The sequence below is a fragment of the Cyprinodon tularosa genome, unplaced genomic scaffold (assembly GCF_016077235.1).
Source record: "Cyprinodon tularosa strain WSP-4 unplaced genomic scaffold, ASM1607723v1 ctg73, whole genome shotgun sequence".
NCBI lineage: Eukaryota > Metazoa > Chordata > Actinopteri > Cyprinodontiformes > Cyprinodontidae > Cyprinodon > Cyprinodon tularosa.
This window is the reverse complement of record NW_024039485.1, coordinates 298,477-321,071: the sequence shown is the minus strand read 5'-3', so window position 1 is coordinate 321,071 and position 22,595 is coordinate 298,477. Positions and strand designations below refer to the sequence as shown.

Below are 22,595 nucleotides of genomic sequence, written 5' to 3'. Positions count from 1 at the left end.
CTGGGTTTTAACTTCAAAAATATTTTGCTATCCTTGATTTGAGCACAAACACTGACAGCATTTCTAAGCCAGGACTATAAAGGAGTAGAGCAGCGTACCGACCAGCTTTGTGAAGGAGGGGTGAGCTGGAAGAGACAAAATGGCAGTAGAGATAACGATGGTCAGTGTTGGAGCATTCTTCCTTCTCGTATGTCTCCTGATGGTGCTGATTTCCAGTCAGCGTGACACTCATTCACAAGGAGAGGATAGAAAAAGTAAGTCTGCAGGTTTATCCTAATTCACTGTCTTGTAATACTTACCACATATGATTATGTTGGTCTAATGCTTCTGCCCCCTCTTTTTTCTTTTCAAACATTTTCAAGGAGTTAAATCTGGGCTTCTGCATCATCTATATCAGTTTCTTCACAGTTCTTCTAAACCATCTCTCCCTGGACCACCCAGTCACTTTCTTATTGGCAACATGATGGAGTTGACAAACGATCACATACCGATTCACCTGACCAATTTAGCCCAACGCTATGGCAGTATTTACCGGCTCAAATGTGGAAAAACAAGTAATCATCAAAACGGGTTACACAGTGTGTTTTTATTAGATCAGCATCTGTTTTTTTCTAAAAACATTTATCTCCACTATGTTTCTTCTTAAGCCATGGTGGTGCTTAACAGCTGTGACATCATCAGAGAAGCATTGGTGAAGAAATGGTCTGACTTTGCAGGGCGACCAATTTCCTACACGGGTTAGAAAACCTTCAATTCAGTTCTTTATCATTCTGATTAACATGTCTCCACAGGTAGGTAGTAGCAAGTTACATCTATTATGTCAAATTCACTTTAGTAACTTTTGAAAGATATATATATATATTTCTGGAAATCGTTTTAGTGCACTGTACTTTAGCTTTTACTTAAGTAAAAATATGATGAAGTATCACTGAAGTATGGCTTGAGTAAAAATTCTGGGTGCTCTACCTAATGGCTAACTCCACTCAGGGAAGAACAGGCTGGTTTTAAACTAAAATAACCAGAAATTACAAATAAGTAAAATTTCTTTTTTGTTCCCCAGCTTCATTTATTTAATGTTATTTTCCATCTGCTGATTCTTCTGTGTCATTTTACAGTCAAGTGAAAATACAGTAAAGAGTTTTCTGCGTTTTGTAACTTGTAGTAACCTTCCCTATTCTAACCTATACATAATATAATCTAGGTAGTGATCTCAATATTTTTAACTAAATCTATTCAAAAAAAATTGCAAGACTGTATAACCATTAATAGTAACATGGTCTTTTATTCAGCACTTGAGTGGCCTTTTTACCAAATATTTTATATGCTTAATTTCTTGATTGGCTTCTTTTTCTTTTTTTTATGAGTGAAATATAAGTAGTGCTACACTTACTTGAGTACAATCTTTGGATACTGTACTCACTTCTGCATATTTTATCAAATTAGAATGTAATCAAAAAGTAATTATGTCTAATTCTGTCTTAAAAGTAATCCAACAGTAGCAAAAAAGGCGAAAACAAAGAGGAAAATTTAACTGTTAGATTAAAAAAAGGTCATGAGAAATATGTAGGTTAAATAACAACACTTAGCTGTTTTTATATTGTCTGTGTTGTTGGGTCTGTTGCCTCATATCTTCTTTTGATGATACAGAAATTAGAGATTGAATGGGTTGATGTCAGACCAGTTTACTGGCCAGTTAAGCACTGATAATTCAGGAGGCTTAGACAGCAGATGCCACTTCCTACTAGAAGATGAAGTATTTCCATAAACGTCAGCAGAGGAAAGTATGGCATTAAGAAAATCCTGTTAGATGATTCAGCTGAGTTTCTGTGACTGTGGACTTCAATAACACTGGAATCTCTGCCTCTTCACTCTTCCACACATGAGACACCTTCAAGGCTATTGAAATTTGATGAATTAAATGTTTTATGTTTTTGATCTGAAAAGATAAGTTCCACTCTTATTTGTATTATTCCTTTTAGCTAAGATAAGATACATTTATTTGTTCCCCTTGTTTAATGGGCTGGTGTTTTGTTTTTTTAGCAGCAAATTCCAGTCATTAGAATTATAAAAAATAAATAAATAAATTCAGTATACAGCATCATTGGATAAAAATCCAACTTTTGCAGTCGTCAAATATGCTGATAGTGTTTCTAAAACAGGTGATATCGTATCTGGAGGAGGGCGGAACATCTCTCTGGGAGATTATACTGAACAATGGAGGGCACAGCGGCGTCTGGTTCACAGCGCTCTGCAGCGCTGCTGCCAGCAGTCTATACATGGCGTGATTGAGAGGCAAGCCCTGCATCTGAGAAAGGTACAAAAAATGAGGACAGTCCCAGTGAGACCAGAGCAAATGCTGGGGTATTTCCAATGTCATCACACAATCTGATAAAGACTGGCTTGTTTATCTCTCAGGTTCTCTTGGACTATCAAGAGAGAGCTGTTGACCTCTCAGAAGATTTCACTGTGGCAGCCAGTAACGTCATCACCACTTTAGCTTTTGGAAAAGAAGTAGGTCTCTTTCAACAGCTGTTTGTGTGGAACTCTCGAGTACTGAAGACAGTTTATAAAATGTACTTCAATGAACAGCTGTGATTGTGCCAGACCAGAAATTGGTTGCTTGTTTGTGTTGGGGAGAGGGCAAAGTCGCTGTTTAAATTTCTGTTTTTAGAAGCACGGGTTACATAAAGAAGGTCACAATGTCCATTTCAGACTAGAACACAGTGTGTATTTTCTTTTCTAGTACGATAAGACCTCATCAGAGCTGCAGAAGCTGCACTGCTGTCTAAATGAGATTGTTGCGCTTTGGGGCTCCTCCTGGATTTCAGCCCTGGATTCATTTCCACTACTAAGAGTCAGTAACATCATGACAGTTATCTGGTTATAGAAGCCCATTTCATTTATGGTTTCATGTATCCATCTATCTTTTATAGAAATTACCAAACCCTGTGTTTGCTCGCCTTCTCAAAGAGGTGGCCCGGAGAGATGCAATCATTAAAAAGCACCTTAATGATTACAAGGTGGGTGAGTTTTAAAGGTGTCTTTGTAACCTTTTACCTGGTTTTTTAGTTCGTCCTAACCTCATTTCATTCGTACCCTGTACTCAACCATGAAACAGTATATTTCTCTTCCCAGGTCAGTGTTTTGATGAAATGTGGAGTTCTAGAACTGCTCAAATCTTGCAGATACTATCTGAAAGTGTTGAATAAATGGGTTTCTTTAAAACAGTATAAAAGCCTCTTCTTTTAACATTTTGACACATTGCAACTCTTAAACTTAAGTATATTATAAAGCAAGTGCATAGCTGTGATGTTTAGAAAAATGCACAAGTAATACTAAACAGACTGTAGAACCACCACAGTTCTGGCTGCAGCCTATCATTGCACATGTAGGGACTGATTCTTCCTGCAAAGAAATTCAAAGAACTCAAACCACATCAGACTGAAAATTACACTGATGTCCCATCCATCCATCCATTTTTTGACATGCTTTATCCCGGGTGGGGTCGCGAGGGGTGCTGGTGCCTATCTCCAGCTTTCTACGGGTGAGAGGCGGGGTACACTCTGGACAGGTCGCCAGTCCATCGCAGCACTGAGGCCCCATCAATCTTTATAGATTATGGATGGTTTTCTATCACCTGGACCTTGTGTTTAGCTCCATCCATCTAGCCATTAACTCTGGCCAGCTTCTCAAAATAAAAGCAACCTCACAGCATGATGCCACCGACACCATGTTTCATGCTGGGGATTGTATCTTATTTAAAACACACACAGCACACTGCTGCATTAATTTGTGCCCACCTGCATAGGCATTTTTTCTCTATCAAAGTTATTCTATTTTTGTTATTTCTGATTATCTAAATATGTTTACATGCTTGCAGAATATCTTTGCATCATCTGGCATTGAATCAATGCCTCATTGGGGGCAATAATGACCACAGATCATTTTTTGTGTCACATTGCAGCTGATTTTTAGAAGTACTAAAAAAGGGGCAAAAAGAGCTGCGCTGTTGAGTTTTAGATTTTAAGAGGCGCTCGGGACGTGACAGATGTTTACCTTTGCTTATCAGCCACCCATAGATTTGGGCAGTCCTGTCATTAGAATATTATTTGCATATTGATAAACGCACAACCATTAAAAAAAAGGTCTGTACATGCCGTCTGCTGGATTGCAAGTACAAATCCCTTTGCACCTTTTTTAAAGATTTGATCTTGATGTAAAAACAAATCTTAACATGTTTTAGGATTTGCAACCTTTTTGAAGATCAAACCTAATGTGTTTTCCTTTTTGGCCCAAAAAATTCCCTTTTTGCCTCTTTTTACTGTCCACTGCAGATTTAGCTGTGTCCCTCACACGACTAGCAACAAAGTGCAGGCAGAGTTTTTTTATGTTTTGTTTTTTTATTCAACAAAATTGTCTGTTTTGTGGATGACAAATTTGTGGAGTTCATAACTAGTAATCCTGCTGCTAGATGACCCAGTATCAGCTCTCTAGTTATTATTGGTCCTCTTTGCTGATTCTCTTATCAACGCTATTTTTTACCCCACCTGTCAATTTAGGTCAACAGTCATGTTTGTTAGGTTGGCATTTAGACCATAGCTACTCTTTCCATTTACTGATGGTAAATTAAACAACAGAAAAACATCCAGTAAATTATGATTTTAGTTTAAAAAAAAAATGTTCAACAAAAGCAAATAGGTAAAATAACTTCTGTGTAGAGTTATGTTAGGTTAAATGTTAAATTCAATCAATATGGCCAAATCTGCTTAACTGTAACTGTTTTACTGTTTTATCTCTCCACATTTTGCAGTCCCAAAACAAAATAAATGAGGACGCTATCACAGGATTCCTCCTCCAAGGCCTTGAAAAACAAAAAAGCACAGAATGTGGAGAGGTACAAAAATACACTAAATACCAGGAATGTAAAAATAGAAGCTTTTCATTCAAATTCATTAAAAATTAAAATGATTTAGGTAAGCATACCTCAACCTAAAAACAAACTGTAGGCTTTTTTTTTTTTTTTTTTTTTTGCATGTCCAGCTCCTGACTGATGTTCATGTCCACATGGCGACTGTGGACCTTCTGATTGGGGGAACAGAGACCACAGCAGCCTGGCTCAATTGGACTGTGGCCTTCCTGCTACACAGACCGGAGGCATAGGAAACTATAAATATTGATATTTCTACAGCATACCTTTAATATATTTAACAGATTACATACGTCTCTCGTCTGTTATTTTCCATGCCCCAGGTGCAGACCAGCGTATATGAGGAGCTTTGCACAGTTTTAGAGGAGCGGTATCCAAAATACAGCGACAGACACAGGCTCCCTATGCTGTCCTCTCTTATCAGTGAGATGCTCAGACTGAGGCCGGTTGCTCCTTTGGCCGTCCCACACAGAGCCATCAGGGACAGCAGGTCAGCTCAGAAACAGTGACTAAATGTGCCCCAGTGCATTGTTTTAATTTGGATTCATAAAGGGATTAAAAGTTCAGCAATTTCATTTTGGTATGTATTCATACATTTTCCAATTCAGTGATCACAAGTACAGCAATGGATTTATTTATTTCTTTTTTACAGATAGATTTTGTTGAATTACATAATCTAATTTGAAAATCATTACATGTCCTTCCTATTTTTAAGAGCAGCCAATGAAAATAGAGCTCTGTTGCGCCATCTTTACTGATCTTATAAGAGGTTTTAATAATCTTTTCCTAAATAGTAGAGTTGTTGCTGCAATGATAGACTCTTATTTTTTTTAGGACAATTTAAGATATTGCAGGGGGTGTAAAAAAATGTGAAGGGCACTTTGTATTAAGTTTTGAAACTCAGCACATGTATCTTCTTATTAAATCTTACCTGCTTCTGTCTCCTTGAACCCCAGTCGGCCTCTGCAGATGGCCGCTCATACTGAGTCTGGTTCTGCTGGAGGTTTCTTCCTGTTAAAAGGGAGTTTTTCCTCTCCACTGTCATGAGAGGATCCCTTCATTGACTCAGAGAGATTGCCTTCGAGTCAATGAGTCGATGCAATCAAGAGGTTTTCTTGAGGCAGAAAACTGAATCGATTTGACTGTATGATCTGGTTGAATTGTAAAGTGCCTTGAGATGACGCTATGTAAATAAACTGAATTGAATTGAATTATTAAAGGCACATTTTCTGCAGCTTTTGACATTTTAGTTGCCAATGATTTCAAACTTATCTCCAGCATTGCAGGTTATTTCATCCCTAAGAACACAGTCATCATTCCTAATCTTTTTGGAGCTCATCATGATCCCACCGTTTGGTCTGAGCCATACAGCTTCAAACCAGGTACAGTTTTAGTCCCCAGCGAAGGTTTTTTGTTGTTGTTGTTTTTTGTTTTTCTCAGCTCACTCAGCAGTTTTATTTCTATTATTTTAATTTTTTTCAGAGCGCTTTCTGAAGGGAGGAGATGGCTCTACCCGCTGCCTATTGCCTTTCGGAGGTGGTGCACGGCTCTGCCTGGGGGAGTCTGTCGCCAAAATTGAGCTTTTTCTGTTTACTGCTTACTTGCTCAGAGATTTCCAGTTTGTCCTTCCTCAGGGTGAAAACTCCCTTCCTGACCTCAGGGGGGTTGCCAGTGTTGTGCTTAAAATCAAGGCCTACAAAGTCATTGCCCTTCCCAGGCCTTAAACCTGTCCTTGGACAATACTGTGCACACATGACATTGTTAATGTTTTATTTTTGTTGCATTTGAGGTTTTAAATAAATTCAACACGAGGAACCAACTTTTTGAATCAACAGAAAGATTGAAATGTCTTATTTTAACTTTTTTTTGGCAATGCACATGCAGCCTTATGCACCTGGTTTTGAATAGGCTACCTTAATTTTCAAGCTATGATATCACCACCTAGTGGAGAAACATTTCACATGCGTTTTACTCACCACTGCATCGTCATTGGGCTTAATGGTTATCCTATAAAGACGAATAAACTTAAGTCATACGTAAAAAAAAAAAAAGTATACCTTCAAAAGTCACAAGTTTAAATACGCTAGAAACATTTATAGAAGCATACAAAAATTAATTCCTGTCAAATAATCTGACCAAATAGAAAAAATAACTATATTAATCAGACCCATCTTCTTTACAACAGGTTACCAATATAATTTTTAAAAGATGCATTAAAAGAAACTGTTTGTCCCTAGTTTTTTTTTTTTTTTTTTATGCTTCTATATCAATATTCAATACTTTTTGAAGGATGAAGCCAGGATGTTGTGTGTACCTTTTCTTATTTTGTTTCTGTTACTGGCACATCATCTCATTTGATAAAATGTTTTGGTGCTTTAAACTGTTGGTTTTTACCTGTTTGACACCAGTGAACAGTATAGTTTAGAAAAAATATATTCTTTGTTCTGGAGTCCCTTATAGTTGCTATTCTTGCAGATTCTGATCTAGAAGTGAACTGATTTTTTTTCACCTAACGAACAGCTTTGTCAAGGTTTCAGGTTTTTCTTATTATATAAAAAGCTTTTGTTTGATTTAATTTTACTCATACATAGTTAACAGTTAAAAACCTCAATTCTTCTTTTGTACTATAAAGCGTTAATGCTGTCCTGACATACCATTTACTTTACATACCAAAACTATACTTCAAGACAAAGTGAGTAATCATTCGTGAAGTAATGGGACATTCCTATCGCAATAATTATAGCTCCCAAAGCATACCGTTCAATTACTAAAAGATAATTAGCTGATGTTTGTCAAAGTAGAGTAAGCTCACTATATGGTTTACATTCCATTGAATCCTGTACCTTGATACACTGGGCCATGAACTTTATAGAGGAGGATAATTTAGGGTAGAAACATCTGAAAGAGCGACATCTTCAAATAATAACAGCAGATCCCACTTACTGAAGGATTTCTCCCTGGAGGTGACTAATAGGAGACCTACTGATGCCCAGTCTTGAATCTGTGGTAGAGGAGTCTTAAAATCATGGGTATCACTTTGGTTTTCTGATCCATTAGTATTGTGGTTGCACACCATCGAAGCCTTAAAGTAAATAATAATTCAATGTTTATTATTCAACAATTGTTGAGAGACCATTCCCAGCAGAGGGCACAGTTGAGCTTACAGTATCATTTGATACATTAGAGGATATGTCCCCCACAAAAAAAAAAAAAAGAAAGAAAGAAAGAAAAACGGCACAGACATGCATATCAAAACTGACAAATGGGGATTATTTACCTATAAATGGTAAAAGATTCACTCTTGAAAGCCATCAAAACTGTTGACCACCAAAAAACCTACCCACCCTCACAGACCATTGGAATGCCAAGTAACACAGAAGGATGTGGTTAAAGTAAACTTCAGTTATAACCCAAGTGTGAAGAGGCTATTTATTGCTCTAAGAAATTAAAATGGGTTTAATCTGTAAAAAGGTTAAGTTCTGTTTTCTTTTCTGGACCTAAGGAAATGATTGCTGCAATTGATGAGTCAGTGTCACATCTTCCTCTCTCAGACTTGGAGAGCATAGTGGGCTTTGAATTAAAGAAAATACACTGATATTACCTGAGAAAGCCTAAATACATGTTTTTTGTGCGTCTAAACAATTTCAGTCAGCAAACTGAGTCATTTGCATATTTAAGTCTAAAGATTCCATAATTTAATGCTGCACACCCTTGATGGTGGAAAAAGAATCAGAGACTCTGATAGCTATGAAAAACTTTAAACATATGGCTAGAAAAATAATGTGGGCCATTTGTTTTAGCCATATAGTAATAGATGCAGCCTTAGTAGGAATTTGCATAAAGGCCACATTAAATGGAAACAAGCAGTGACACACAAAGTGCATTTGATTGATTAAATGCTCATCTAAGCTGTCAAAATTAAAAAATATTTTGAGAGCAAGTGGGAAAAATAATACAAAATCAATTATTTATTTTCAAATTTTAATGTAGCTAATGTATAATAAAGCTTAACCAATTATTTCAAAATCACTGTCAACATAAATGTTTACGTCAAATTAATATTAATTAATATATATTATAATAATTATAAAGAACTTAACTTTACAGAGAACATGTTAGAATTACCACCATGAAGTCCCTATCGGCTTCTTGGCTGCTTTACTTAACGGTAAAATACACACAAAAAAACTCTTTCCTGAACTTTGCCAGACCTGTAACCGCTTGTTAATCTCAGTTCTGGAAAGCTATAGTGTTTTCACCTGCTATTTTGACAATATATTTTAGTGATAAGATCCAAGTCTTTGGGGTTGGAGGTCCGACTTACCTTCCATCACCCGAATCCTTGGCCACATCCTCAGATTCTGAAGTGAGACTAACTGGGCCACTCCAAAACAGTATATATATATATATATATATATATATATATATAATATCAAGTGAGATGTAGCATGTTGATAAAAATCTATAGGCAGCTTTAAGTTAACCCTTTATCTGCCAATTGTGTTCAACCATTGGGCTTCCCTGTGCCCGTTATCTACTTATTTAAGATTTAAATGTATTTCAGTGTCACAAAGCAAAAAACACCAGACCCACTATTCTATTGCAGTAAAATGTACTAAACTAACTGCACAAATATAATTTTTTAACAATGTCTGTCATCCAAACGAGACAGAAGAGACAAGGTTGAATGTAAAATTTGCATTTACTCAAAAAAATTTTAACAGGAAAACATAAAGTATTACACCAGTTTATATGGTGTAATACTTTAGCAGTGTTGTATCCATCACATCCTCTCATGGGATGTCACAACAACAGGAAACTGTATCTTAAGGCACTGGTAAATTATGAGATTCGTGTCAGTTATGTTCAATAATTTACCGCTGAAAGAAGTATGACTTTCCTGCTTTGGGTTGGACTTTATCCCATTATATTTGTTTCTTGGACTTCAGGCGCCCTTCTTTCCTCAGGTAATAACAACAGCCTTTTAATATCTAATCAGCAAAATGGGCAAAATGTGTTTTTTTTTTTTTTTTGTGAAAAGTAGTAATGCAAGAAATAACTTCATACTACTGTGTTGTATTTAAGCTGGAACCTCATTCTGTGAACATATAATTTTCTTCTCAAATTTTTACCGTAAATCACAGTTTTTTACTCAGATTTCTTCGATGAGACTAGCTTTCCAACAGAGATGTTTAGGTTTAAGAAAAAAAACAACTCAACAGCAAGTGACTAGACACATTTTCAGTAAACAAGGAGTGGTTGGGAATTGCTGAACAAAAGAATGTATTTTTAACACTAATAAATAATAATAATAGCTAATAATGAACTAAATGCATATTTCATGGCAAACAGATCCTGTGCTGATGTTTGCAAAAGAAGGAGACAGAGTTATTTTGCCGTGTGGTTTATCTGTTGGATCCTGCTCTTCTATGAACTGGACTGAGAAGTTTCTAGCATGGGAAAATGAATTGGTGACGGCTGGAAAAGTGACAGATTCAAACGAAAAGAAGTACCATCTGTTGAAAGATTGCTCCCTGGAGATCTCTCATATGGAACGTAACTATGCGACAATGTACTACTGTAAACATGGAGAACAAAATTGGGGAGTTTTTCTTCAGATCATTGATAGTAAGATTTTTATTAATAAAATTCTTAAAATATATGAATTAATTAATTAATTTATTTTTTTATTTTTTCCAACAGTTAATGAGTCCCAACCTGCTGCTGAGGACACAATAGAACTGCACTGCTCCCTCAGTAGATATACAGGCTATGTCCCCTGTAATGACACAAGGATTCATATCGATTGGACCACCGCCGGTGATGTTCCTATAACTGGTAAAAGATTTCGATTTGAAAATCCATCTGTTTGCTTCTCCAAACTGATCATCACCAAAAAAATCACCGACCATCACAGAACATGGAAATGCCAATTAGTCCTGAATGAGGAGGTGAAAGCAACTGCCAGTTATGAGACAAGAGTAAAAGGTTATAGACTTCAGACAGAAATAAACACCATGGTTTAACATGTACAAAGGGTAAACTTCTTCTTTTTTTCCTATAGAGGGGCTGGAGGAAGTGTTTACTCCTGTTGGTGAGTCAGTGTCACTTCTTTGCAGAAACACTTCCTCTCTCAGACTTGGAGACAGCTTAGTGTGGGCTTTGAATAAAAAAACACTGGCTAATATGTTAGTTGAAAACAATCATGTGAGCAAAGACTCATCATTAGTAATCAGTAAGCTAAGTCCACTGCATGCCGGAGACTACCAGTGTATGGCTTCTTCAGAAGAGAGAATTGTGTTTCATAAAATCAGGCTGCACACTCTGGATGGTGAGTGTTTAAGACATAGGAAAGGATATGAAGGGACTAAAACTATAGCAAAAGCTGTTCTGACTCTTCTTTTTCTTACAGTTTTAGCAGATACTGATCCTGCAGGAGGAAATCTCACTTTGACCTGTGTGCTCACATGCGCTAAAGAATGTGAAGAAAACTTCAACTTATCTTGGTCTGGAAGTAACCAAGAGGACTGGCGAGGCAGATTATTGAATGTTAATAACACCTTGATTAATAAGCTTTGTCTCCCAGTTTGGCCGGATGAAATAACCTGCTCTGTGTACAGAGAAGGCTCCCTGATGGCATCCAAAAGTTGGCACTCTGTTAAATGTATGTATGCGTGTTTACTGTGCTGTTAAATATAATCTGTGCTTTATTAGCATGAACAATAGGAAATAAGACTTTAATCTTCTCAGCCAAACAGATCCTCACATGGATGGGTCTCCTTCTGGGCCTTTTAATGTGTGCAGTAACAGGAGGACTTTTTATTTACTTGAAGAGGAACAAGGATCTGAGTACTGGATCTGGTAGCGGAACACCTCCCCTCAACTTTCCCTTTTGGATTATGTAATAAATGCTATAACTTCTTTTTTTCTCTCTTTGTGCAGCTGATGCAAGGTCAAGCATCTCAATGGTAATAAAAATTAAACATTTGCTTTTTGTTCATGTCAAGAGGATGTATGGAGATGTGCTAATTTGAGTGTTCTTCTTCCAAGACCCATGTTTATGATGTCATTCAGGACCAGGAAATACAGCAACAACCAAAAAGAGAAGCGGACACCACTAATGATGGTTTCTACAGTTTATTACAAGCTGTAAACTAGAGGAAGGAAATGAACATTGATCTTTGTCTTTATTTAAATTCTGAATTGTTTTTCTTGTCCAACACAATGACCATGATTTACAAAATGACTTGTATTTTCACATTTTGAAAGAAATAAAACCTTTTGCAAGACAACAATGTAAGATTGATTTCACTTAAAGGATGCAGTTAATTTAAAATATAGTCACCGGTCACTTTATTGGCTACACCTTTCTGATTGCTTGTTAACACCAATAACAAATCAGCCAATCACATTGTACCTATGCACTCAGACATCAAGCGGTAGTGCAGACAGCTCACAGAAGCTGCAAGATTGTTAATGCAAGGTGTAGCGGTCTAACTGCTTATCTACTTAGATATTCACTCATAACAATCTCTGGAGATTAAAAGGAAAAAAACTAAAATGTTTCCAGTAGGCGGCAACTAAAAGGTCAAATGAGAACAGGCAGGCTGGTTTGAAGCAACAGAAAGGTGACAGTATCTCAAGCTACTAGTTGCAACCAAAGGCTGGGGAATCTGGATGCACAATACAAGGAAAACCAAAGCAAAACACCACAGTAGTCATCTCTCCTGTCAGCTAAGGGAAAGAATCAAATCTATGCTCAACAAACGCAGACAACATTTGAAATATATATAAACTTAACCAATTGATCAGGATTATAGCTGCAATGTTCAGGTAGTGGCGTAAGATACAAAATAAAAGTTCTCCCTTACTGTAACTGTGTTATCACACTTCATGTTGTAACATTTTTTCTGTGGCACTCTTTGTGCCAACTTTACATTTTCAAAAGCCAGAGTTCTGTAGAGTGCTGCTATTTATTTTTATCTTTTTAGGACTATAGTCTACCTCTCTTCTGACGGCTGCTTTTCACAGCTCAAACCATCACAAACTTTCTGTAACATTTCACTAAGTTCCCCTATTCCATCAGCCTTCCCTGTCACCAAGTAAAGCCGTTTGGGAAGCTGTGGAAAACTCACATTTGGGTGTACATCTGCCAAAGGTTGAATCTATGGCACAAAGATGGCAGTTCTGGAGGAAAAAGGAAGTCAAACCTAGCACTAACATGGTGTATTTAAAAATGTACAGTATGAGTGATCAGTTTTTGATTAAACAACATCGTAAATGCATTGATTAAACTGGTTGAGTAAGGATGGAGTAAAATCTTCATGTTTTGCCACATGCACCCGGAGAATTCTTAGATTTGAACTGCAAGAAAGATGACATTGTTGGAATTTTATGTGAATATATTCAATATGGATGCACTGCATGTCCTGTAACATACTTACAAGTACTCACTTCAATACTCTCCTCCGGGAATGCATACAAGCTGTTGATTCGGTTTGTAGCACCTGTTGATTGTAGAAAAAAAAATCACAATTAAAAGATGCAATATTACCTTTTGGTTCAAATTAAAGTAAAAAAATATATATAAATGGTGTCATTCAGATAGTTCAATAAGACAATGAGAATATAATTTTTTTCTCACCTGGTGAACATGGAAGATTCACATTCTCATACACATCCCCAGACTCTCTAAAGCAACCTGATCATCAAGCACAAACAATACATAATTCATATGATAAAGAAAATAAGTTTATCATCACTGCACAGAATCTGAAGGTGAATTCAGGGAGCTTATAGGCATAGCTCACCTGCAGAGTTTGTCGGAGTTTTTCGTCTCTTGTAAATAAACAGTCCTGTCAAGACTGCAAGTGTGAGAATCAAGATAATGACCAAGGTTATAACCCAACTTGAGGTTTCATCTTCTCCTTTTGTAGCAGTCTCAAAAACCTGAGAAAAGGCTGGCATAAAAAGAGAAGCTATTTAAGCTCCACCATAAAAAAGAGACCAAGTGTTTATCGAAAACTAAAAACAGAACATACCTTCCTGAGTTTCTGAAAATGCAGAACTTGGAAACATTGTGGTCACAGACACATCTTCTGTTTAATCAGAAAGAGAAAATAAAAAAAATACTGAGAGTTACTGTATATACAACATTTATTTGTTGTAATACTGGAAGGATCAGACTTTGATAACCTTTGAAAAGGAGGTTGATGGATAAGCAGCGCGGACTCTGACTCAGCATGTAATCACATTTGTACCATCCTTTGTCCTTTTCAGTCACAGATTTGATTGTGAGGTGCACTCCGTTTATTGTAACCCTTTCCAAATCAACGGGTACAGAAGTCTTCCCTTTCAGCTTTCCCCATGTGATGTTTGAAGGGGCTGTTTCTCCATCCATTGAGCAGTTCAGGCTTACAGTCGCACCAGGGGTTGCAAACTCTGGTTTAAGGCTTTTGCAGTCTGAAAAATCATACATGTGATCGATCTACCTTGCAGACTCTATAAATGATCTGAAATTGATCAAATGAATAACCTACCTTTCACTTTCAGGGATATCTTTGTGGCATTAATCATATCCCACCCTTTCCAAACTTCAAAGTCGTACACCCCTTCATCTGATTTTTGCAGGTTTTCCAAAAATATGCATGTCTTTCCCTCTCTGTTTTCTTTCAAAGTCACGCGATTGGATTTATGGATTTCCTTTGGATGCTCGAATATAGTCGTAGTTTCCGAATTCACCAGTCTAGCTCTGTGGCAGTCAGGTGGATCCTTAATTTGAAAGTCTGGGCACATCAGGGCCACCTCTTCATCTTTAAAACCTGACACATCCTTAGTCACTGCAAAGCCAGATTATGATGGAATCATAGTACATTATTTAAAAGGTAACATATTTGAAAATAACCACACATAAAAATATATATTCCCCATATTACAATTTCATGTGATATTAATGCAGTTTAAATCTACAAAAAAACATATAAAGATATACTTATATTGATTCGACATTATCAAGAATAAGCTCATAAAACAAACTCACCACTGCATTTAGATTCATGTTTAAAAAAAAATACAAATAGAAAAACCCGAAGGTACAAGTGCTCCATTATCTGACTAATGCAGCAATGTCAGAAGAGTTTCTGCTTTTGTACCTTTTGTCACCTTCACATTGAAATTCTCAGTTCCTTTGTCTATATTAACTACTGTGACTTTGAAACCGCAAGTACTGTCCAGTAAGCTTGACTTGGAAACCTTTTGATGAAGCAATAGTGCCATCTGGTGACAAGAAATAAACATTACTGTACATTTCTGGATTACCTGAAGAGCTTTTCATCACATTTGAGGTATGTATTACTAAATTATAACATCGTTTAACAGTTATTCATTGTTAAAAATAAAAAATAAAATTTGAAAGTGATATTTTACATCAAGATTATGGGATCGGCTGATAAAAGGCCAAATTCAGTTTTGCGTATTTGTTTGCTTGCATGAGGCATGGATTACTGCTGAAGATATATATTTATAAAATATATATATATAATATTACATTTTTTTTATGAAAACAGAAACACCAAGAAAATCTAAGTTTGAAGAAAGAAGGCAATGCTCAAGTGAGCCTTTCTTAGTGATTATTTTAAAACTGTGTCATCACTGTGTTATGCCCTTCTCTGCTAACAAGCAAGAGATGCTGATTTATTTAATTTTTTTTTTCAGATGGTCTTGGTAAATACATACAACCAAAAAGTAATAATTCAAGCTCAACAGGAGGATCACGGTTTTCTGCTTGATCGGATAACTAAGTCATCTGGGGAAATAGAATGGATGGAGAATTGACAATAGAAAGATGAAAAAACACTAAAAGCAAACAGAAAAGACAAGCCAAAAGCTGCTAATAAAGCAAAATGAGTTTTTCTAACAGCTCAGCATAGGGAAAAAAAATGATTAATTACATGCCAGCCCATGAACATAGTTTTTGCTAGGTCAACCCTTTTTACTGCCTACTTAACATTCTAATTTGCTCTCTTTTTATTTTATTTTATTGTTTTTTTGTTAACTGTAAACAACATCCATTTAAATGGCGGGGGGAAAAACACATGAAATACATCTTTTTGTATATAAAAATGAAGAAGTGATCTCCCTCCCTGGAAAAGCTTACTAGGAGCTGATAAAGGAGGCTGACTTTTGAACCTTGGATTCAGACAGTGTGGTTGTTTTTTCCTGGGAACAGTCGACCAAAACTTTAAAGCAAGGGTTTGGAAAATACAAGTTTTCAGTATTTTGACGAGGGTTTCACAGGAGTCTGCATTTCTACAGTATTTTGTAGATCTGGAGAAAAACTAACAGCTGCCTCCCATGAGGCATCTTGTTGGTGCAGCAGCAGAATGGAGCATCTGGGTGGAAGACCCTCTGTTACGCCCACCAAGGACACAACATATTTGAGGACACGAGACAAAAATGAGGGTTCAAAAAAAGATATTTTATTAATAAATTCTCTCCGTTTTAGTTGTTCTTGGTTCGGCTTCTTCAGATGTTCTGCGAAGAGAAAAATAGTTAACGGCCCTCAAATCCCGTGCCCCAAAAAAAGAAAAAAGAAACCCAAAGTAACAACAGAAAGTTGGACCTGGCAGGCCGATCAAACAGAATAAAACGGTACAGCAGGGGGCCAACCCTATACAGGGCCGTCGAAGCCCCTACTGGTACCGGACTAAAGGCAAAAAATAACCTAAGCGAAAGAAAAATCGAAAACAGGACTACCGGTCCCGCCAGGCCAAAAACCTCAAGAAAAAAGTAAGAAAAAGGTAACAAAAATACCACATGGCAGGCTGGAACGTCCGCTGCAGGCCGCAGCGACAAGACAAGTGCGCACCGCGCACGATGGAGCAAATGAAGCAGGTGGGAAGTGGCGTCCAAACGAGGTTGGAAAGGAACGCGAAAGGAACGCGCTAAAGTGCTGAAGGCCAGCCTATTTATAGGCGGACGACAGCACCACAAATTAACATAATTGATTTACTAAAAGAATCCTAAAATATATTAACAAAAGGATCCTTCAACTAAAGTTTATAAGCAAACGAAGAAAAGAAATGGACAAAAATCATAATGTGCCTGGGGCACATAACACCCTCCGATCCCTGTGCATCTAAAAAAAGAGTTGTGCCTGCATTCTCTGTAGAAAGTAGAGCAACTTTCCAATGTATGTCAGACAGGCCTGCTTCTTATCTGATGGAAAGACAGACGGATGGGTGGACAGATGGATGCATGGATCCACATAATACATAGCATTTAGGTTTAGATATTATTCAGTGATCATCAACAGTTGATTTCATTTAAAGGGACATGTATTAACAAGGTGTTTATTTTAAAGTAAAAAAGATTTTTGTATCTGTATCTTGCTCATGAGCGTGTTAGTTTTAAACCAGAAAATGTATCTATCTATAGACTTACAAAAACCTCTCATGTTGCAACACCATTACTTCCTTAAAACAGTGAAGACATGTAAGCTTGTTCATGCTGTAAAAAGGTGAAACATATCAGTGAGCAAATCTTGGGCAGGATGATGCAGAAACCCAACATGCAGTGCTTATGAATGACCGAGCATGTTGAAATACCATAAATGTGAATTCCAGTTTCTGAAACTTTCGTTTGACCTTCAGCTCTGTGCAGCCTGAATTCTAATACAGGAACCTCACCCAGACCTCACTTCCTCTTCAGATACAATTTACAGCCACAGCGTTTAAATTCAGTCAGTTAGTATTAGTTTCCCAGCACTGCTCACACAAATGGATAACAATGCTCAAGGTATGCTTGTATTCATTTTAAAGATATACAAACCAATTGCATTGGGGGGGGACTTGTAATATTTCATTAATATTTTTGAGCAACTCATTTGGTCATTACTGTTTTTTCATTTTTAACAGGAGGCAAAGCTTATGGCCTCCTCAAGTCTCAGCAAGAGGAAAAACTCAACTCTATAAATGAGGTTTGCTAGAATAATTGCCATATCAGCAGTTAAGTTACATGGAGCGTCCAAACAAGGCAACTTATCCTAACCTATTATTCCCTTCCTCAGGTATTTCTCATGGATTCAAAGTATGCAGAAGAGGAAGATCTGGCAGCAAAACTTGAAATGTTCAAAAGTAAGTTTTTTAAAGTTACAATTAGCTTCTCTCTATTTCATACTCCAGTAAAATAATCTGTAAAACATCTCTTTGTGTTTTAGAGAAATACATGGAGTTCGATCTCAATGACAAAGGAGATATAGGTAAATTATTTCTGTAAACCAGGCTCCTACGCAGTGAAAGTATTTTTAGCTACAGTGAATTTTTTAAAAAGTGGCTCTTCAGCAACATTTAACTTGTTTAATTTATTATTCTATATATGTACCATCTTCCAGATATGATGGGGTTAAAACGTATGCTGGAAAAACTGGGACTGGCCAAAACACACTTAGAGCTGAAAAAGATGATGTCAGAGGTGACTGGAAGTCCATCAAAGGACACATTCAGTTACCACGACTTCCTGAATATGATGCTGGGGAAACGAAATGCAATACTTAAGCTGTAAGTATACTAAGTTTTACATGAAACTGAAAATGGTGTCTGATTCTAGACATTGAATCTACATTAATACCAAATTATGTTTTTGGATGTGTTAAGAAATGTCTGTTTCCGTGTTACAGTACAAAGAAAGAAAATAGCTTTATTTCTTGCTATATATTGGAAGAAGGCTTTCGTTGGTTTGAAACTTGAATGACAGCCTCGAGTAAAGTAGTACAAACATATTTTTTAAAGAATGTTTAATATAAGATTATATTTTTAACCTTATGGCTACTTTATTTTTAAGACATTTACCCCAATAAGTTATAAGTAATGCTTCTTTATTTTTCACACCTTGGTCAACCATGTTTTTAACAGTGAAGCCCTTTTATCAGTACCTAGCCAGCAATGTACAGCACCATATGTTTGTCTGTGTGGTCCTGCATTTGTTACCTAATGGGAACAGTGTACGGAGACAGTCCCAGGAAAATGTAATTTTGTTGGGATCGGTCGACTCGTCCCAACGAGCAAAAGTTCTCTTGGGTTGCAGATTAAGGTGTGAATTGAGTTGAGGTTAGGTTTGGGGTAAGGCCACTGAAATGAATTGAAAATAAACGGAAGTATAGGAAAGTACTCGTAAGTATAGCAGAACAAAACATATGTGTTTGTTCCTGTTTTTCTGTTTTCACCATCAAATTCAGGACATTTTGCTGCCCCTTACTACCTTTTGGGCAAACAGTTAGGTTTAGGATGAAATTTAGTTTAGCTTAAGGTAAGGGGTTAGGAATGCAATGACGAAGGTAAGGTTTAGGGTACTTGTCAGGATAAGGGAATAGAATTTAATGGAAGTCAAGGGGAGTCAATACATGGTCCTCACTACATATCAGGTGGGTATACCAAATATTTTACTCCAGTTAGAGTATCACCACTTCAAAATATTTTAACTCAAGTAAAAGTAAAAAGTAATCATCTAGGAAATGACTCAATAGTGAATAAATATTTGGTTAAAAGGCCACCTTAAGCATCGAGTATCTTATGATAACATTGATTAATATTCTAGTATACAAATTCTTGTGCTTTAAATAGTAAATTACAAAATCTACGCAAATACTTTGCCAGAAGTATCAATTTGCTTATTGATGTATGTGAAATTTGATGACATCTTACTCTCTATCTATAGGGTCAATCTGTTCAATCATAGCAATAGCAACATTAACTATTCTGTAAATATTTACTTCAAGTTTTAAGGCGGAATTCACATTTACATGTGAAAAACAGAATTGAAAGGTTGAGGCTAGGGTTCTGTGCAGGCCTATGAAGTTTCTCTACACCAAATTGTATCCACCTACAACTTTATCCACATACCCAAATATTTTCCTTTTATGGTATTAACCAGTACCTTTGGCAATATAATGTATGTTAGAAGAGTGCAGACTTTATCCAATTGCTCAATGAGCTCTGCAGATTAAAAAAAAATAATAAAGAGTACAACAAAATATCTTTGTACAAACAAGAAGTCTCACTTTGTTGGTATGTGTTTTTTTGTTTTTTTACTCCAGTGCATTTTTGTCCCAAAAAAAGTCTGCCTTTTTAAATTCAATAAACTCATGTAGGATAGGGTAGGGAGAAATTTTACCCAAGAGTAGCAATATTACTAAATTAAAAAGTACAGTGTAGTAAAACTACCCCTAAAAGTACATTTTGTTTAAAAGAATATTCGAGTAAATATAACTGGATAAATTCATTGTGTTACTATCCACTTCTGCTACATAATGAAAAACAAGAATGTGTGTAAGTTGGGGAGACTTTATCTCATTAAATATTTCAGAAAGTATAAACCATATGATATAAAAAAGCAAAATAATCAGTTGTTTTTCTTTTTCCTCTGTTAAGGATCCTCATGTTTGAAGGAATGGGAAAGGAGCAGGAGCAGAAGGATGTTGGTCCACCTTCACGCAAAACCTTTTCAGACCTTCCATGAAACCTCTACAGCACCCGAAAATGTCATTTTGGCTCTATTTATCCTATTGAAGAGTACTTCTGATGCATTCACGATGTAAAACAAAAATAAAATGCCACGACTCTTAAAAAGAAGGGAAATTAATGTATTACTTGGATGCTAAAATGTAAAGCATAACAGTAGAAAAGTGCAGCCATATAATGCTACTCGTCATACTATGTATACGTGACGAGTATACATTATATGGCTACATGTTTCTACAATTATGTTAATTTTACTTGGGCTAAGATTCAAGACTTTGTCGTGGCATTTTTCCTATATCCAATGTTTTGGAACTATTATTTCATTAAAAAAGAGGGAAAGCAATACTACATTACACCTTTGTGAATTTTGTCTTAGCATGTCTTAGCACCCCTCTAAGTCAAAAATATTGATGATTGCCCAAAAGTGGGATGTACAACAACTGATTACAAAATAAAAAACTATTTTACTTTATCTTTCAATTTGAGCATTTAATTCTTAAGCATTTTATGCTGTCAGTCACAAATAAAAAAAAGCCACATAAATATGTTGCCTGAAAATTAGCAAGGAATCAAAATCAATACAAAATAAAATCATATAAACGTTTATTTAAAAAAATGAGCTCCTCTGAGTAACTCCCTTATAATCACATTTAAACTTAATGAAAATAATTAACAAAAATAATAGTCAGACTGACTTAATTTTTACTTTTGATCAATACACCTGAGCTGCTTTGATGAGCTACAGCAGCTCAGTAAGAACAACAGCTGATCCCAGGCTGTTCTTTACTTCCAGGATGTTCCTCTGCTTGGGTTTGATGCATGTGTCAAAGCTGAACTCAAACATATAAGAAAAACTTACTTTTTTATTGATAAAAGCTTGTTATGATTTTCAATTTGGTCCTCAGAAAGAAAAGCAGATTCCATCCCTATTTTATTTAAAATTAACCCTTTAAAGCCTGAACCATGAAGCACTTCAATGTTCTTTTTTTCTTTTTCTTATTGGAGTGGTCATTGAACTTTCTGCAAAAGGAAAAATAAAAAACGGCAAACATTTTGTGTAAGCTAAATTAGATCTCTTATTTGAATCATTTTTGATACATTAGGCATTTCTGTATAACCTTTTATGTTTAAACTTTTTTCTGTTAGCTACATGTGTCTGATTGTGTAAGTACGGAAGAGGATTAGGGCCACTGAAAAAATTTAAAACTTTAACTGATTTTTAAATTTCATTTCAGTATAATATGAGAAAAAAGTCAGAATTCTGACTTTCACCTCAGAATTATGACTTCTTTCTCTAAATTCTGACTTTAATCTCAGAAATGTGACTGTTTTCTGACAGCTAACAAACATGTTAGCATCAAGCCGTAGCCATGTCTGTGTTAGTACGGAGCCCCCTGGGTGTCAGGGGAAAAAAAAAAAAAATAGCCAGTGGAAATCCGTGGGCACGGATTGATAAACTGAGCGCACGGTTTTCCAATGCGTGCGCAGATTAAGAAACTGTGCTCTCGGTTTATTAATCTGTGCTCGCGGATTGAGAAACTGTGCTCTCGGTTTATCAACCCGTGCCCATGGATTAAGAAACTGTGCTCTCGTTTTATTGATCCAGCTGCTCCGGAACCTTCAGAGTTCAATGCATGAGTCGCACCTACAAGGTAAGTTTAGTCAATTAATTGTTATATACCGGTATATATAAACATATAGACTTAGTGCAGTACGATGCTTTAAAGAGCACGCTTTAGAGCTTTAACTTGCATCGAACTCTGAAGGTTCCGGAGCAGATGTGTGCGCACGGAATGCAAAGCAGGGCATACAGTTTATTGATCAGCGCGCACGGATCAATAAACCGAGAGCACAGTTTCTTAATCTGCGCGCGTGGATTAATAAACCGAGAGCACAGTTTCTTAATCTGCGCGCACGGATTAATAAACCGGGAGCACAGTTCTTTAATCTGCGCGCACGGATTAATAAACCGAGAGCATAGTTCTTTAATCTGCGCGCACGGATTAATAAACCGAGAGCATAGTTCTTTAATCTGCGCGCACGGATTAATAAACCGAGAGCATAGTTCTTTAATCTGCGCGCACGGATTAATAAACCGAGAGCACAGTCTCTTAATCTGCGCGCACGGATTGGAAAACCGTACACTCAGTTTA

At 36.5% G+C, this 22,595-nt stretch overlaps 4 protein-coding genes across 7 annotated transcripts; 3 read left to right on the top strand and 1 right to left on the bottom strand.

Moving 5' to 3' along the window:
- Positions 1-100: 100 nt before the first annotated feature.
- LOC119772817 (steroid 21-hydroxylase) lies at positions 101-7,006 on the top strand. The gene is made up of 12 exons (XM_038269464.1): positions 101-254; positions 363-554; positions 648-737; positions 2,160-2,314; positions 2,416-2,511; positions 2,744-2,854; positions 2,934-3,020; positions 4,811-4,894; positions 5,041-5,154; positions 5,251-5,417; positions 6,206-6,309; positions 6,410-7,006. The coding sequence occupies exons 1-12, from the start codon at positions 140-142 to the stop codon at positions 6,649-6,651; spliced, it is 1,557 nt and encodes a 518-aa protein (XP_038125392.1). The 5' UTR covers positions 101-139; the 3' UTR covers positions 6,652-7,006.
- A 2,568-nt stretch (positions 7,007-9,574) lies between these two features.
- LOC119772796 lies at positions 9,575-12,214 on the top strand. 2 transcript variants are annotated; one of them, XM_038269441.1, is made up of 8 exons: positions 9,575-9,894; positions 10,280-10,555; positions 10,631-10,915; positions 10,992-11,021; positions 11,514-11,591; positions 11,678-11,788; positions 11,870-11,895; positions 11,978-12,214. In XM_038269441.1, exons 1-8 carry the CDS (start codon positions 9,819-9,821, stop codon positions 12,083-12,085), a joined length of 990 nt encoding a protein of 329 aa, XP_038125369.1. In that variant the 5' UTR covers positions 9,575-9,818; the 3' UTR covers positions 12,086-12,214. The 2 variants fall into 2 exon arrangements, with proteins under 2 accessions (XP_038125369.1, XP_038125368.1); XM_038269440.1 differs by having other exon boundaries at positions 9,577-9,894; positions 10,992-11,258; positions 11,340-11,591.
- On the bottom strand, positions 12,049-15,262 carry LOC119772798. 3 transcript variants are annotated; one of them, XM_038269444.1, is made up of 8 exons: positions 15,245-15,262; positions 14,467-14,766; positions 14,123-14,389; positions 13,969-14,025; positions 13,738-13,887; positions 13,572-13,628; positions 13,382-13,434; positions 12,049-13,291 (listed from the first exon to the last, which is right to left on the bottom strand). In XM_038269444.1, the coding sequence occupies exons 1-8, from the start codon at positions 15,258-15,260 to the stop codon at positions 13,250-13,252; spliced, it is 942 nt and encodes a 313-aa protein (XP_038125372.1). In that variant the 5' UTR covers positions 15,261-15,262; the 3' UTR covers positions 12,049-13,249. The 3 variants fall into 3 exon arrangements, with proteins under 3 accessions (XP_038125372.1, XP_038125371.1, XP_038125370.1); XM_038269443.1 differs by lacking the exon at positions 15,245-15,262 and adding an exon at positions 14,967-15,108 and having other exon boundaries at positions 13,372-13,434; XM_038269442.1 differs by lacking the exon at positions 15,245-15,262 and adding an exon at positions 14,967-15,108.
- Positions 15,263-17,405: 2,143 nt separating this feature from the next.
- LOC119772799 (allograft inflammatory factor 1-like) lies at positions 17,406-20,775 on the top strand. The gene is made up of 6 exons (XM_038269445.1): positions 17,406-17,722; positions 17,842-17,903; positions 17,994-18,060; positions 18,144-18,185; positions 18,318-18,483; positions 20,353-20,775. The coding sequence occupies exons 1-6, from the start codon at positions 17,704-17,706 to the stop codon at positions 20,438-20,440; spliced, it is 444 nt and encodes a 147-aa protein (XP_038125373.1). The 5' UTR covers positions 17,406-17,703; the 3' UTR covers positions 20,441-20,775.
- Positions 20,776-22,595: the final 1,820 nt, after the last annotated feature.